Source organism: Trematomus bernacchii, unplaced genomic scaffold (genome assembly GCF_902827165.1).
Source record: "Trematomus bernacchii unplaced genomic scaffold, fTreBer1.1, whole genome shotgun sequence".
NCBI lineage: Eukaryota > Metazoa > Chordata > Actinopteri > Perciformes > Nototheniidae > Trematomus > Trematomus bernacchii.
Window position 1 is genome coordinate 8,380,017 of NW_022987608.1, and position 15,715 is coordinate 8,395,731.

Sequence of the window (15,715 nt, forward strand, 5' to 3'; positions counted from 1 at the left end):
CAGGGAAGTGAATTTTCCTGTCAATGATGTCAAACGGTCAACAATATATGATTAAGTGCCAGGGAAGCCCCATGGTACGGTAAAAATTGGCTATATTGCTGATTAGATTCCTTTGAAGATATTTAAATACCGAGGTGGGTAGCTAGGTTTCTTTATCTCCATATTTGAAACTGATTTTTGATTGTTATTGTTGAATTGGTGTAAACTATTTGCAGATTATGTAGGCTACATAATCCAGATTCAGTTCAACAAAAGCTTAAAGTGTTAACGCTTTACAAAGGGTTTTAAAGAGAGCTACCAAAATATAGTTTATAATGCCTTTTGTTAGCTGTAGATGTATTTGTTTTGTCCATAATCAATCAAACGTTTACACAAGACAAAAATGTTAATGTGAACATGAAAAAGATCGATCTAAGAGGATGTCAAACATCTTTTAGGTGTCACAAATAATAACGTAAGCGCCAAGCATGACCGCGGCGACACGCGCATCAACATTTCATGATGCAATCAGTAAACATGGAAACCTGCAGGAGAGAGGGACGATGCCCCGATGTCGAGTTGGTAACATGCATTTTTGGGATGTGTTTGCATGCAGATGGAGATGAATGGATGCAGATAGAGAGGGAGAGGAGGCCTGAGCCAGCCCTAATTATAAGCTTTGTTCATGGGAAAGGTCTTAAGCCTACTGTTAAGTGTAGAGAGGGTGACAAAGAAACCTGTTTTCTGGAAGCGTGTCGTTGTGGTGGGGGAATAGGGTACTATGAGCTCTTTTTAAATAAGATCGTGTCTGACCATTGAGAGCTTTTTTAGTTGAGTTTCAATTATATTCTGCATTTTCCAGGGAGCCATTGCAGAGCAGCTTACATGGGAGAAATATATTGTTTGAAATATGCAAAAAATACATGTGGGTATGTGAATGTTGAAAAACCTGATTCATAGTGTGTGTAGATAGTCACTAAACGGACAGGAATAAACAACCAGAAACAAGATTGATGGCAGATAGAAAGCTTACTTCCATAGTATATTTACAACAAAAGTGCCATACATACATCGTCATTTCACATGTAACTTCAATTTGGATGCTCCCAACAGAAAAACCCACAGTTAAATAGTCCATTTATTCAGCTCCTGGGTTGTGGTGGCTGATGTCTGCAATGTTGAAGAATTTGTTTTAAAAAAACAAAAGAAGCAAATGAATGTGGATAGGACTCGACCCCCAAAGGGGTTCTCTAAGACCTGATGATAACATTTAGATATAAAAGGTCTGTAGGTTCACAAGCACGTAAAGTTGCCTCAGAATGGAAGTTCCCAGGTTGTAAAAGAGTTTGATTATATACATTCAGTGATGAGTTTAATGTGTGAACTCTTAAAGAGATCTACCAGGATCATACCAGTTTTTAAGTGTTAATCCATTATGGGATACATTTGGTTTTGGTTTTTACCAAGACCCAAGTTGAAATTGACCTGAAACATTTAGTCTGCAAACATTTAAAAAATATCAAGTTTGACAGAATTTGACTTTCATACAACCCTGCTCTTCTGGGATGAAGACTACTCTTTAAACATCAATGGTGTGTTGACAGTAATGAGACAGGAGAGGTTGCTACACAAATGTTTCTTAAATAAACTGAACTCTGAGTATTATCCTGTTAATGACTAAGCGACCTTGCTTGCTACTGACAGTTAGCAAAGCGGCTAGCTTCGATAGCTTTTGTGACAGCATGTAGCTGGCTAGTTATTGGGTTAGCCGTTAGCTAAACAGCTAGTTTGCTAGCTAGCCTCATGAGTATTCACTACATCACAAAGCTTCTAGCACCAACTGGATGAAATTCACCTTCCATGTGTCATCTACAATATGGTGTTGCCTCTTTCTGTTGTGACCAGACTTTAATAGTTGTAACAATACGATTCTAAAATATTCTAGTATGATGCCAAAGCACCTCACTAGAGATGAAGTAAAGCACTGATCATTAGATGAAGTAAGTAAGTAATCATTAGCCAACTGTAATCAGAAATGACATGTAACAAAAGGAAAATATAACAAAAGCCACACTTGGTAATTAAATAGCTGCGAAAAGAAAAAATAGACCAAATATCACAGAAAATCTGCAAGAAGCAGGACTTTTGTCCAAGAAAAGTCAAAGCACAGGCACAGAAATGTTGCAACATGGCAAGCTGTATGTCCAATTCTCGTCCTTGTGGAACATCAGTATGTTTGACAGTTTTTTTCCACAGTGTAAGAGAGTCATGTAGACAGAGTCGATGGTGCTTTGAAGGAGTCTTCCATCTTCCATTTTCGTGCCAGATGCACTCAACAGGGAAAGGATCAATAGCTTTTGGAATATTTATTGTAGTGACCTTAGTAACTCCACCCTTTAGTAACAGACTGGTGGTGCGACGCTCTGATGAACCTTTGATTGGTAGCACTGACAAGGGAAATTGCAGACAGAAAGTCTTTGGCTGCGGCAGGGGGGGGGGGAGGAATTTGATGGGATTGTGATGCTTTATAAAACCTACTGTTCTCAAATAGCCTTCTCTGGGTACAAAGAGTCTGTTATACCATGGTGTTGCTTTCTCCCGCTTTGTCCACATACTGAAAGGAAAGAGAGAAACAGTCGTAAGCATCATCTTGTTGCTTTTCAGCTTCTCTGGTTTAAAAAAAAATAACATGATTTGGCACACAGACCTGTGAGCGCTCAAAGAAATACAAAATGTTAGTGTGACACCACTATCCTTATCATTTAGCATGTTATAATGGAAAGCATGCAGGACTAAAGGGACACACAACAGGTAAACAGGACAAACAGAATAAATTCCTGCCATTTTTGGTTCTATTGTTATTACCAATTGGAATAATTCACACAGATTGACCCGTATGACTGTCAATTTTAATATCACGGTGTACTGTTACAACCCTTTTGCCAGCTATAGTGGATCAACAACTGGACCTGTTAACAGTCACTATGCAATCAACCTTCCAACACAACCTATTTTGCTGGACAACATTTGCTTCCATTGCAAATATAATGACTGTATCATTAAAGGGACAACTTGGACTTCAGTGAAACTTGTTTTACCTATCATGTGTGCCTTTAGAGCCAAATATGATTTAAAAATATTGTTAAACAATGATTATCAGCTCCCTAAGCAAGAGCAAAAGCTTTCCCTTCCATCACGTCTTTAATGAATATAGTAAAATGTTAATAAAATGTAAGCATGCAAGGGAAAATCGGCAGTGACTGACCACAGCTGCTGATTGTCCTCAGAGCCTTACGAAGGCTTTAATAAAAACACACAGACAGAGACACCTCAAAACAAATATTCCCACACAATAGCACAGTCGCAGCATGTCCATCAGCCACAAGCAGGCTAAACCTAGGAGTTTTAGAGTTAAAAGTGGCAGTCGTTGCGGACCTCATGCATTTGAACCTCTAGAGTTAATGCCATGACAACCCTGACATCACAGCATTTACAAAACACCCCTTATCAGAAATAGTCATTCAGAGCCATTCCGGAAACGTTTACTCCGATTTGAAGTCCTCCTTCAAGTGGATAACGAATCCAGATCAACTCACAGTACATTTTCATTAAACCAGCTGTAGGAGCTAAGCTATCATTGGATCGGGGGGGGGGGCATTTTTGTATTCTTTAGAGGACGCATTGTTTGAACAGGGTAAATAATAAACAGGAAAAGCCATGCTATGTGTAAACAGGGCAGAGCTGCAGGGGGGCAGCAGTGCCGGGTGATACGTACTGCGCTGATGAAGGGAAGGTTCAGGATGGAGCCGAGGACTGGTATTCTTCTGATGAAGCCCACTATAACTGGGAAGAAACCCCTGGATGTGAGGAGAGTTCAAGAGAGAGAACGAATGATGGGAAGAAATAAAAGCAAAGAGAAGTTAGTAAGCATCCTAATAAAGATAACTGCATGAAACAGAGAAATGCAACACAATTAAATTAACATCTATATAAATGATTTGCTTTAAGTTTTAACATTAAAATGCCTGTGTATTATGTGTTCCTTTATACTGTTGATAGTTAATGAAAGGAGGTACACGTCAAACAAGTCTTAAAGCATGCTAGTATTGTCAGTATGCTGTTCCTGTTCTCAGCTTGTTCCCCCTTTGTTCCCTGTTTGTTCCCTCCTACCTAAACAAGAGGAAAAAGCCGTAGATCTCCAGCACCACTCCGATGATGGGCCAGCCGATCAGAACCACCAGCACACCACCCAGGAAGAAGCTGGTGGCCTTAATTTTATGTTTCTGGAAGAAGAAACGGAAGGTCCTCTCCAGCCCGATGACAAAGGAAAGTCCAGCAACAAACAGGATCTACGGAGAAAAAGGGGGAAGAGAGTGGTCTCTTATTGGTCCTTACAGAGACTCTGCATTACAAAGTGAGTGTGTGGTGTGGAAGACATCTTGGTCTAGGATGGAATGGAGGATCTAAGAAAGATATGCTAAGGGGTTGCATTATAGGAATGTATGATTCAGTTATTTTGGAGCTTAGAATTAGGATATTTGCCGTTTCAAATTTGACCGTTCTTTTTGAAAAGTGAGACCGGCAAAGCTGGAGGAGAGGAAACTTCATTTGATCAGTGCAGCAAAACTTAAAGAACATGTCAAGTTTGAGGGCTCAGCTGGTGGATTTAATGCAAAGAAATGAGGTCAAACCTGTTTCTAAGACATATGATATCAGTTCAATGAGATGAATACACTCACATTTCCAATAGCCAGGAGTGCTTTGTCAAAAAACAGGATCATCCCGAAGAAGAGGAAAAAAACGCCGAAGCCTGTTAATCCCATTCCAATCTCTGCAACACAAACACATACAACAGGAAGGTTACACTCTGCTGTCAGATATTGTTACATAAGCATAGATTTGGAATATGAAGCTGAATATATATATATGACTGGCCATTATTTGACACCATGGCCATTTTTTTGCATGTAATGGACTGTTTACCTTTAGCTAACTTTCAGATTTGTATTGTTGTTTTGAATTATATTCAACACTTAAATCAGACTTTAGTTACACCTGGAGTAAATTCACAAGCTAACCTGCAGAATACAAAGTAGTTCAAGCTAGCTGCATCAATCATTATAATCAAACATATCATATATATTATTCTGAAATGGGCCAATCTGCTAAATGGGTACTTTTACTTTTGGTACTTTATGTACATTTGTACTTTTGCTTGAGTAACATTTTGATTGCAGGACTTGAACTTGTAACAAAGTATTACTAAACTCTGGTACTTTTTTACTTAAGTAAAAGATCTGAGTACTTCCTCCACCTCTGGTAATTTCACTGGAGCTGGACCTCCATTGTTCACTTTCCTTTCAAGCTAGTCAAAGCTTAGAAATACGGAAATACAACATGAACGTGTGCTACTTTTAATCAACATTTGTTATAGTAGTAGGAGTTAGCATTTAGCTTTGTGGGCCATGGGTAATGGAATGCCATGGGGAAAATGTAAGCTTACTTTCCTTGCACTGAATGCTAATTGCTAGTTAACTCACAGCTCAGCTGCATCTTAAATTCATAGATGCTCAAATATCAAAAAGTCTTACTCTGGGAGTCCGTTAGCGAAATCATCTTGACGGTGAATAAACAGGTTAATATACACTATAAATAGATAATATTTAAAGTAACATTCAAGTACTCTTCTGAGAACAATTTAGATGACAGCTGCTACTGCAGCAACAGCCACGTCTTCCGGAAACACACCCTCTCGCGATGTCATCTTCCGGAAGAGCGCCGTGTCGCATTCAACAACACTCTCGCTGTTCATATTGTTGCATAGTGTGAGAAGCCACTGAAAGTAAAAGTAGGCCTACGAGTAGTTTTTGCCACAGTGTGAATGAACTATTTAATACAGTTTATGGACCTGACCACCTACTGCATGTAACACTCATGTAAAATCATTATATCGCTGAAAGGAATATGAAAAACACTCAAACAACCACTTTGCAACTCTATCTACTCTATCTCATAATTTGCAATAGTGTGTGCATATATGATAAATCTAATATTCTAGTAAAACACACATATTGGGTTGCATAATAATAGATACTAGCAAAAAAGAAGAAACATCTAAACTCTCGAAAGGTAATGTCATTTTTTACTGAACGTGGGTCTTGAACGCAGCACACTCAGGCTTGGGGTTTGGGCTTAAGCTGGATGGATAGAAATGAATGGGAGCAACAAAGGTTTGAATGGATCTGCTTATCTCAATACATATGATTATGCCATGGGTTTATAAAGAGAACTCTGACTCAATATTCATCTTAGGAAGCATAGAGTCAAATTACAAAAGGCAGTTTTATAAAGGGTCAAGAATGGAACAGAAAGAAGGACGTTGATTAGATTTGAGAATAATGAAATGGCACTATGTTCCTTCTGTGGGAAAGTCAAAGGGGAAAGTGTGGGAACTGTCGAGTTAAAGAAAATGTGAAAAAATGTATAAAGTTGCACCATGTATGACACAGAAATTGAAAAGCTAATTGATTAAGTAGTTGAACTTGACAAGGATGGTGGTTACAGAAGAAGAAAGCATAAGATATACCAGGAAGGCACTGTTTACTGTTTTTAATGAAAGGGATGGTAAGACTAATTGTTTTAATTATTATATTTTATTTTATTCAAGAACATATATGATGAACATCATATATTTTGTATACAAAAACATGTGGGGTAGACATAAAGTAATACAAAAAACACATATAATACAAAAAAATACAGTTTCATATTTCAGCTTAAGTAAGAAAAATCTAAAAAAGGTTATATTATTGATCTACTCCATGAGGAAAATGACATGATGATGCACACTCTTGTACACTAGGTGGCGGTATGCACTCTAAGGTGTGTGCGATCTGCCATTAAATCGAGAGAAGAAGACTTTCTAAAGGCGGTCTGTTATAGCAACCGTGAAGTGGATTCACCAACAAGAAGGCTCTTACACACCCATGAATGAAAGTTGCTGAATGGTTAGTCATACGTACTTTTTGCTTTTTAAATTGCTTATCCCAGACGTATGAAATGAGCTAATGTTGCCTACATAACAGAGGGGAAACGTTGAAAGTAGCAAAGCTTTATTTAGTTATCTGGAGAAGCTGGCAGGTGCAGGAGAGTTGAAGTCGGTTAAACAGGATGCTCTAATGTCGCTGTGAGGGTACAATTACCATTAAACAGCTAAGTTGGATGAACCAGGTGCATTTTAACTAACTAGCTAACGTAAATATTGAGTAAGTAGATGTAACTTTGGTTATTTTTGTTCAGGTTAAAGTTAAACTGCCTTCATAGGTGAACTGGCAGTGGTAAATACATAGAATGTCAATGTTTCACTTGATGACCATAATAGCTTTTTTAAATCTAACTAATATTATATCTAACTACCATTAGTAGTGGGATATTAATTCACATGATCCTTCAACGAGAGTCAAGGTGCCATCAGAAAATTGCTAAATGGTTAGTAGTACCCAGAGTATGGCTCATTCAGAAACATTAATAAAAAGTGAATTTGAAAACTGATGTTTTTGTTGAATGTGTCTATGTCTTACAGGGAATCCTTTCAACATCTCTGAAAGTCTGGTTGGCTCCTTCCTGAGCAATATCAGTCTGCCAAATATGGATTGTGGTGGAGGAACTAATGGTAGGTCAGAAACAGACGATGGAGGTTTTATGCAACTTCTTTGCATCCGTTTTATATGCACGAACATTTGCCGAACCTCAGACTAAACAGTGCTAAGATGTAAACCCGCACACGGTTCCTTTGGTAATCCTGCAGTTGTTTTTGCATGAGATGTCGTGGTTTCACGGGGCCCGCTGAAAGACAACACCCTGCCTCTGAAGGGACACTGGGGGAGGGACAGAGAGATTGAAATGAGATCATTAGCTGTGGAGGTGTGATCCTCAGAGGACTGGTACCACCTGTTCATGTGTGAGACCTGACAGACACCTCCCTGTTCACACCATCAGGATAACGCTACTGAGGCATCCACACACCTATATGTTGTTTTAAAACATAAACAATCTCCGTACACACACGTTTTAATCCTGTTTCAGAAAAATAGTCACAGTAAATAGACTGCATTTGCATCTTTTGCAACTATCTTGTTTCCATTCATACTTACTTACAACTTGTCGTGGCGTCCTTCCTTATTTCTATCAAGCCAATAGACGCCTTAAATAGACATTTGTAACTCGTTTTCTTTCCTTTATATTTGTGTTACTTACAGTTGATGAGTTGCTTGGCCTCCGATGGTGGGATGATGTTGTGCAATGCTCAAAATAAAATAACAAACTTTTTACACATGCAACAAAGAAAAGAGGCCTTTACAATAGTCAAAACAAAGAGGCAAAACTCCAATAAAATAACAAACAACCTAGGTATTCTTTCTTGCTTTCTTTCTTTGTTAAGGCTTGTTAAATAGTAGTTGATTGGTTACAAATTGTGCCTCGACGGTGTCTTTCTAACAGGTTGCCCATCACTGTCACTTTAGAAGAGGCGCCGTGGGAATTGTAGTCTTTAATACTCAGTTGACTACAGACGTCACGATTAGGTGGCCTTTCTTATAAAAACAAAATACTGGCTCTAACGCAACTCATCAGCTGTTTTCCTGGTGTGTTTGTACCTTTTCAGACGTGCAGCAGGAGCTGGACTCTGTGGAGTCAGAGCTGGAGTTGGTGGAGCTGCAGATCTCCGATCTCCAGGAGAAGCAAGCTGAGCTGAATGAACGGAAAAATGCCCTGCTGCAGGAGCTGGAGGAGGCCTGTGATGCCGCAAAGCCATCATCGTCTTCCTCAAAGTCATCTGGAGCCACTCCTGTTATTAGCAAGCAGGAGATGCTGCTATATGACGGCACAGGTACTCTACACACATGGCTATACAATTCAGATTCCATAAGGCAGTGGGTTGACTTTCTCTTTTCCCCTATTATACTGTTTTTCATCAATATATTATAGGTCTCAGATATATACAAAAAGAAATGTCTCTGAAGTGTTTGGCTCGAAATACCAAACAGATAGCATCCCATAATCCCCTCTGTTTCAGCCCTGTTTCAAAAGAGCTGATTACCTTGGTTGGTAATTGGCTAATGGTTACACAAGCCAAAAAAATCGTTATGACATCATAAAGTGGCCAAAATCTGATCAGCTCATTTTCAGACAGGTTTTTATATAAATGGATCAGGACAAAAAGTGAGCGAATCTTTTTTCCTGAAACTTTCAGAATCTCTTTACGCAGAGGGGACACATGTTTATGTAGAAAAGACATGAAAAAGTGGATTTTGCATAATAGGTGACCTTTAATGTTTGGTAGATTTTCCATGGTCTGAAAATTTGGAGCAGCACCTGAAGGACACGTTCCATCTCTCCACGTTCAGACCACTGCAGCTGAGGGCCATGAACCTCACTCTGTCGGGCAAAGATCTGTTCCTGGTGATGCCCACAGGGAGAGGGAAGAGCCTCTGCTACCAGCTGCCAGCAGTCTGCTCCAACGGTACAGAGACACACACATGAGATACACATATGAGATAATTATGTTGCTTATTGACTCTGAAATTGGTTTCCTATCACATGTATGTTTGTGTCAGGTTTTACACTGGTTGTCACCCCCCTGCTGTCCCTAATGGAGGACCAGATCATGTACCTGAATTCCATCGATGTGGCAGCAGTCATGCTAAATGCGTCCAGTAGCAAGGTAACAGATGGTTGTATTTTACCTCACACTTCAGTCTGTTGATCTCTTCGTTAACTAATCTTCCTGAAAACTGAAAAAGGATTTCCACAGAAAAAATAGTTTAAAAAATGAGATTGAGCACCCCCTGTTGGAGGCCAATGCTTTTATTATTAGTATTAGAGGGCATTTCGAAGGACAATATTTTTTGGCGGAGTAAAATCTATAACTCACAATCTGAAAAAATGAAAAAGCAAAATGTATAACCCTTTTTTTTTAGGAGCACGCCAAGAGCGTCATGGCTGGAATGACGGATCCGAAGGCCCCTTTCAAGCTGCTGTACGTGACTCCAGAGAAGATTGCCAAGAGCAAGCTGCTCATGTCTCGATTGGAGAAAGCCTACAACGCAAACCTGCTGAGTCGTATCGCTGTGGACGAGGTGCACTGCTGCAGCCAATGGGGACACGACTTCAGAACAGGTGAGAGGAGGAGGGGATATAATCATTCCAAGGCTAATTTAGTAAGCCGAATGACACGAAGTTAGTTTCTCTCAACTTCTACATTATGTATTTATTATTATGTTGTGTTTGTCTGTGCAGATTATAAACTGCTGGGCATCTTAAAGAGACAGTTCCCCAAAGTGCCACTACTCGGACTCACAGCCACAGCGACCAGCAGCGTCCTCAAGGACTGTGAGAAGATCCTGTGTGTGCCAAAGACCATCACACTGACCGCATCCTTCAACCGGACCAATCTCTTCTACGAGGTGGGAACCATGGCAGCTCTTAACACAACTATCAGACCCTTTAAACACATTGAAAATGCTGCAGTGACACTTACAGGTTGCTTGTTCCTCAGGTCCGTATTAAAGATTCTAACCATGAGGCATCAATAAGTGACATCGCTGCTCTGATCAAGAGCAAATACAAGGATCAGTCAGGTACTGCTGCCTATTAAGACTCAAAAAAACGTATCTAATGCATCACATTGAGGCTTATATGTTCTACAGAGGGATTAAGATGTATATTTATTCACATACACAGCAATAAGGCTTAATATATTTTTTGATTTGTGCTCCACAGGAATCGTGTACGTGTTCTCTCAGAAGGATGCAGAGTCGGTGTCGTCTGAACTCCAGAAGAGCGACATCATAGCTTTTCCCTACTATTCTCACATGGAGCCCGCAGATAAATCCCGCATTCACCGCAAATGGACCGCCAACAAAATCCAGGTATGACACGCCTACCTGTATTTCTTTTCGTTGGGTGTTTTTTTTGTTTAATTAAATCAAGCCCTGATTTGCTTGGTTTGCTGTTTAAGGTGACTGGAATGATCACAGTAAAATAACTGATCCCAGTATAGCAACATAATGGCGTGTTTACACTGAACGCGAGCCACATTTTAGCCTTGTGTCACTCGCTTAACACTCACAGATTGGAGGGGGAATAACCTCCACGTAGATACCAACAACTTTTCATCAACCATGACCCAAGTAACCACTTTTGCTGCTATGGACATGTTGTGGTCCCAGATATGTTGGGAAGCTAAACGACGCACGTTTCTCCCTCGAGTTGACGCTTTTCACATTTTTCCACTCCTGTTATGCGATTGCTTTGGCCTTTCTAGGTGGTGGTGGCCACAGTGGCGTTTGGCATGGGCATTGACAAGCCTGACGTACGGTTTGTCATCCACCACACCATCAGCAAGTCCATCGAGAACTACTACCAAGAGAGTGGACGCGCAGGTACACACCATTCTATCCAGAGAGAGTACTTGTTCCTTCTCCTCTGGTATTTTTGTATATCAACATTTTAAATCTGTGTATCTCCAGGCCGGGACGACCGCCAAGCAGACTGCATCGTGTACTTTGGCTTCTCTGACATCTTCAGGATCAGCACCATGGTGGTGATGGAGAACGTTGGTCAGAAGAAGCTCCTGCAGATGGTCGACTACTGCCAGAATGTTGACAGGTAGCGCGCCAAAACACACAGTACTTTTTATAGTGTGATAGATAGTTACGCACAATGACTTGAATGCATGTTTGTTGTGTGAAGGTGTCGGCGCTCTCTCATGGCCGTTCATTTCGATGAGATTTGGGACGATGAAGGATGCAACCAGATGTGTGATACTTGCCGCCATGCAAAAGGTGCTAATGTCTTCATGTCTTATGTGTTCTTTAGAGATTGTAAAAAAGCCCTTTTTCTCTCTTTGAATTGGTAATAATCTGACCTTTTGTTCCCTGTAGATTACACCACAGTGGACATCACCGAGCACGCCAAGCAGGTGGTGCAAATCGTGGAAATAGCGACGTCAATGGATGAGAAGCTGACTCCTCTGAAGGTGGTGGAGGCGTGGATAGGGAAGGGACCAGCCAAGCGCAGGAAGATGATCCAGACCACCACTCTGTCTCGGCTGCAGGCTGAATCTGTGATAGTGCGGCTGTTGCTGCAGGGATACCTCAGGTAAGGAAAGAAAATAGTATAAATATGTTGATGAGAACATGTTTTGAGACCGTTTAGTCAAGTAAGTAATTCTGTCTGTGGACTTCAGAGAGGATTTCAGCTTCACTCCGTACACCACCTACTTCTACTTGAAGTTGGGTCGCAAAGCTCCTCTGCTGAAGGTCGAAACACACACACTCAAGATGCACATGAGGACGACAGGGAGTGGATCTGCCGTGAGTAAATGCTGTTTCCCACTGTGTAGTATTGTAGAGCATCATACTGTTCAATTGTTTTAACTGCTGTAAGTAGTTTGTTTATATTTTTTAACCAAAGATAATACTGAACCTTTTCCACATTTCTTTCACTTTAGATTGCACTAAGTAAGTTTGTAAGACTTCTACAGTTCCCTTGTGTTCTTAAAACAGCTCAAAGTGGTATTTAAAAAAGTCTCTTTGTTTAGAATAGGTTCCAAAAATTGATGAGCATTACATCTTTTTAAATGGTGTCATTCACAGTATGTGTTTAAGTTTAGAGAATCTCAGACAACGTATCTCAGTAGAGGCGCATAATACAAATATGAACCTGAAGAAATAAGCATAGTAGTGTCCCGAGACTCTCTAGAGCTTTTCTATTTAACCACCATGTCATTGCCACTGCTAACAGCTTATTACGCCTTCAAAGCTTGGGGGAGATATGAGCGATTTTCTATGTTGAATACCATTTTAACCTCCAGACCGTTCTGCATTTTCGAGAGAGATGTATACAAAATGACCTGAAAGAGTACAAAAAGGGCCTCTGGGATACAAGGAGGCTTCTGGGATACAAGGAGGCTTCTGTTTGTTTGTGTCTGTGTTCAGACTGTAGTGTCCTCTCCTCTAGTGTTCCTGAGTCCACTCCATGTTAATCATCTCAGGTAAAGACTGTTGTTAATGACCTGCAGGTAAAAGCTGTGAGTGGCAAGGGCCAAGCCAAAGAGGGAAAGAGATCAGTTCAAAGTGCTGGAGATGCCCCTGTGTCCAAGAAAGTCAAGACAGACCTACCTTAACCCCCCCCCCACCCTGTCCAGAAGACAAGCTGACAAAGTACAGTCCATCATTCTTCACTCTGTTAACAACTGCTTCTGTTGGCATGGTATCATCTCACTGTTACTAACCAGCAGGCTTGGGTGATAAAAGGACACTATTGGGACCTCAACCCCCAACATTTGATTGGGCAGGTCTTCTGTCTTATATAAATACTATCTTATTTTGATTTGCAAATAGTATTTAGAATTGTGTGAAAGCCCTATGACCCACTAGGCAATAATAAAGGCTTTCTATTCTATTCTATATCTTACTCGGACCGTTATAGAATTTATACGTCGCCCAAGCCTATTACCCATAATCTGCGGTGTTAATGTCCATACCTGGAATGTAGCATCCACTAACTGTCTAACATTTCATCGCACGGGGGTACTAACATAATATTATATTTTCACTGACTAAATGGAGAGGTGGGCTAAATTACATGATATATATTCCTCTTGTTTGATGGTACAATACTATTAATTGAATATAACTCTAAAAGGACATTAAATAATGAATATTATGGTGACTGAACTGGCCACTGTTGTACACTGACCTTAGTGTTCCATATTGTTTACAGGACATATCAGCCAACGAGGAGATGGATGTGATCTTTGACCCCATTGTTGTGGGCAACAGCTGTACCACTCCACCCAAACAGAAACTATTTAAAGAACAGAGCAACCTGTCCAGGAAACATGACCTGCGAGAGGACGAAAAGGACATGTCCATCATGCCTCAACATGAAATTGAGGTTGAAATAAACATTGTCGTTAACAGTGACGGTCAGAAAACTCCAGTTAAACCCTCCAAGTGCAAATCCACCACCCCTCAGAGAGTGAGGAGGAAACCCCGCCAAAATGCAGCAGCTGAAGATTCTCCATCCCCAGCTGGAGACACTGCCACCAAACCTGTCCCCGGCTCTCCATCCCATGCCTCCTTCATCTCTGAGACCGCAGCTGAAGAGCTCTGTGACCTGAGGAACTACTACAGCAAACAGCTTAGGAGGATAAACTACGTTTCACATGAGTACCTGGGGCAAGATTCCGAGCCAGGAGTGCTGGCGTGCATCAGGGAGCCGCTTCGGAGCCTCCGCCTTCCCCGAGGGGGGACCATCGCTCAGACGGCCCGCAGCCTGTGGACACGGGTCAGCGGCAGGAGGAAACTGGTGCACCGATGACATCACAGTTTGAAGTTCAGTCGACTGCACTTAGAGAGAAAGCTTGTATTTGCTGTCACAGTCAAATAAGCCACTATGAATGAGTGTGACTTTAGAGCCACCTGGTGGTAGTATGAAAGAACTAACCTGGTAATATTAGGATGATTACAAATCATCACCTAAAAGTTAGTTTTTTTTCTACAAACAAAACATTTGCTTTAGAAATTATTTGAAAGCTGCTGTGATACAACAATAAGTGCCTCTGCCTTTAAATGTCCTTTATAGGTTCAAAGACATTTTCCATATTTCATACCTCAACTGCTCTGTTGCCAATTGATGAATATCTTCAAAATAATCTGATACTTTAATTAAAGCTGTACTTTTTCAGCTTTGTTATAAGAAAATCTACCAACTTAATAATTAATCAAAGTGGGAGATATAAGGGAATTGGAATTATTTGAAATATATGCAGTTCAGTCAATGGGAAACCAACAAATTACTGAAACTGAAAGTAAATGGTATTTTTTGTTGTGCTATGTTTCTGCTACATTACAGTGTATGCTGCTGGTTCTCCATAAAACATTTCATTTTAAATTAAGTGACAAAAAGCAGTAACGACACGCACACTATTATTGGCTGACAGTGACACTGATGTATGCAGGTTTCAGACTACATAATATCATAAAAACCCAACCCAGGAGACATTGGGTCAGTTTACAAATGACAATGACTATCTCAGCATGACCTGAGCGAAAGACTTGTCTGTCGGATTTGTTTTACTACCACAACTTGTTCCCTGACATTCATGACTTTCATCAGTAGCACAGACAGTTCTATGCTTCACAGTGAACATGGTAAGACATACCAGGACCAAAGCCTGCAGCTGACACATTCTGGGTTATCTTGCTTCTTGGACATTCGTTTAGCTGTGGAAACCACATTCTGCTGGGATTTGCCAGTGTTTGTCCAGATGGCCAATGTTGTAAAAATATGTGTATTGGAATGATAAGATAAATATGAAAAATGAAAAGAGACTGTGTATGCCTTCTTGTATACTTGACCTTCCACCACTTAAATAACTACTGCAGACCGTTTATGAAACAGATTAAATTTACTTTCGATGGTTATGAGAAATAAATAGTTCCAGTAAAAAGGGGTCACACACACAAACTGTTCACGGTGGCTCAGTGTTACAGAAGTAGAATTCCATGCATCGAGCACACACATACGTGCACATTCAAACATGTTCACATAAATTCAGGTCATTCATACATTTGAAAAAAGTTTACAGTTTTACAATGATAAATATTAAGCCATTGTAGAAATCTCCTTTCGTGCATGTCACCGTCATAAACTGATAATAAAAACACAG

The 15,715-nt window shown here is 40.4% G+C and overlaps 2 protein-coding genes and 1 long non-coding RNA gene across 6 annotated transcripts; 1 reads left to right on the forward strand and 2 right to left on the reverse strand.

Moving 5' to 3' along the window:
• Nucleotides 1–989: 989 nt before the first annotated feature.
• On the reverse strand, nt 990–5,731 carry golt1ba (golgi transport 1Ba). 2 transcript variants are annotated; one of them, XM_034131542.1, is made up of 6 exons: nt 5,571–5,595; nt 4,719–4,810; nt 4,150–4,328; nt 3,755–3,836; nt 3,245–3,279; nt 990–2,593 (listed from the first exon to the last, which is right to left on the reverse strand). In XM_034131542.1, the coding sequence occupies exons 1-5, from the start codon at nt 5,593–5,595 to the stop codon at nt 3,271–3,273; spliced, it is 387 nt and encodes a 128-aa protein (XP_033987433.1). In that variant the 3' UTR covers nt 990–2,593; nt 3,245–3,270. The 2 variants fall into 2 exon arrangements, with proteins under 2 accessions (XP_033987433.1, XP_033987432.1); XM_034131541.1 differs by lacking the exon at nt 3,245–3,279 and having other exon boundaries at nt 5,571–5,731.
• A 962-nt stretch (nt 5,732–6,693) lies between these two features.
• On the forward strand, nt 6,694–15,375 carry recql (RecQ helicase-like). Of its 3 annotated transcripts, none has more exons than XM_034131321.1 (16): nt 6,694–6,986; nt 7,402–7,467; nt 7,562–7,651; nt 8,642–8,866; nt 9,320–9,499; nt 9,594–9,700; nt 9,957–10,155; nt 10,276–10,442; nt 10,535–10,616; nt 10,759–10,907; nt 11,303–11,420; nt 11,508–11,646; nt 11,731–11,822; nt 11,922–12,138; nt 12,227–12,353; nt 13,765–15,375. In XM_034131321.1, exons 3-16 carry the CDS (start codon nt 7,627–7,629, stop codon nt 14,362–14,364), a joined length of 2,427 nt encoding a protein of 808 aa, XP_033987212.1. In that variant the 5' UTR covers nt 6,694–6,986; nt 7,402–7,467; nt 7,562–7,626; the 3' UTR covers nt 14,365–15,375. The 3 variants fall into 3 exon arrangements, with proteins under 3 accessions (XP_033987212.1, XP_033987213.1, XP_033987211.1); XM_034131322.1 differs by lacking the exon at nt 7,402–7,467 and adding an exon at nt 13,061–13,202 and having other exon boundaries at nt 13,765–13,908; XM_034131320.1 differs by lacking the exon at nt 7,402–7,467.
• Nucleotides 9,398–11,980, reverse strand: LOC117483131. Its single transcript, XR_004555955.1, has 3 exons — nt 11,906–11,980; nt 9,650–9,770; nt 9,398–9,488 (listed from the first exon to the last, which is right to left on the reverse strand). It is a non-coding gene; the product is annotated as an uncharacterized LOC117483131 (long non-coding RNA).
• Nucleotides 15,376–15,715: the final 340 nt, after the last annotated feature.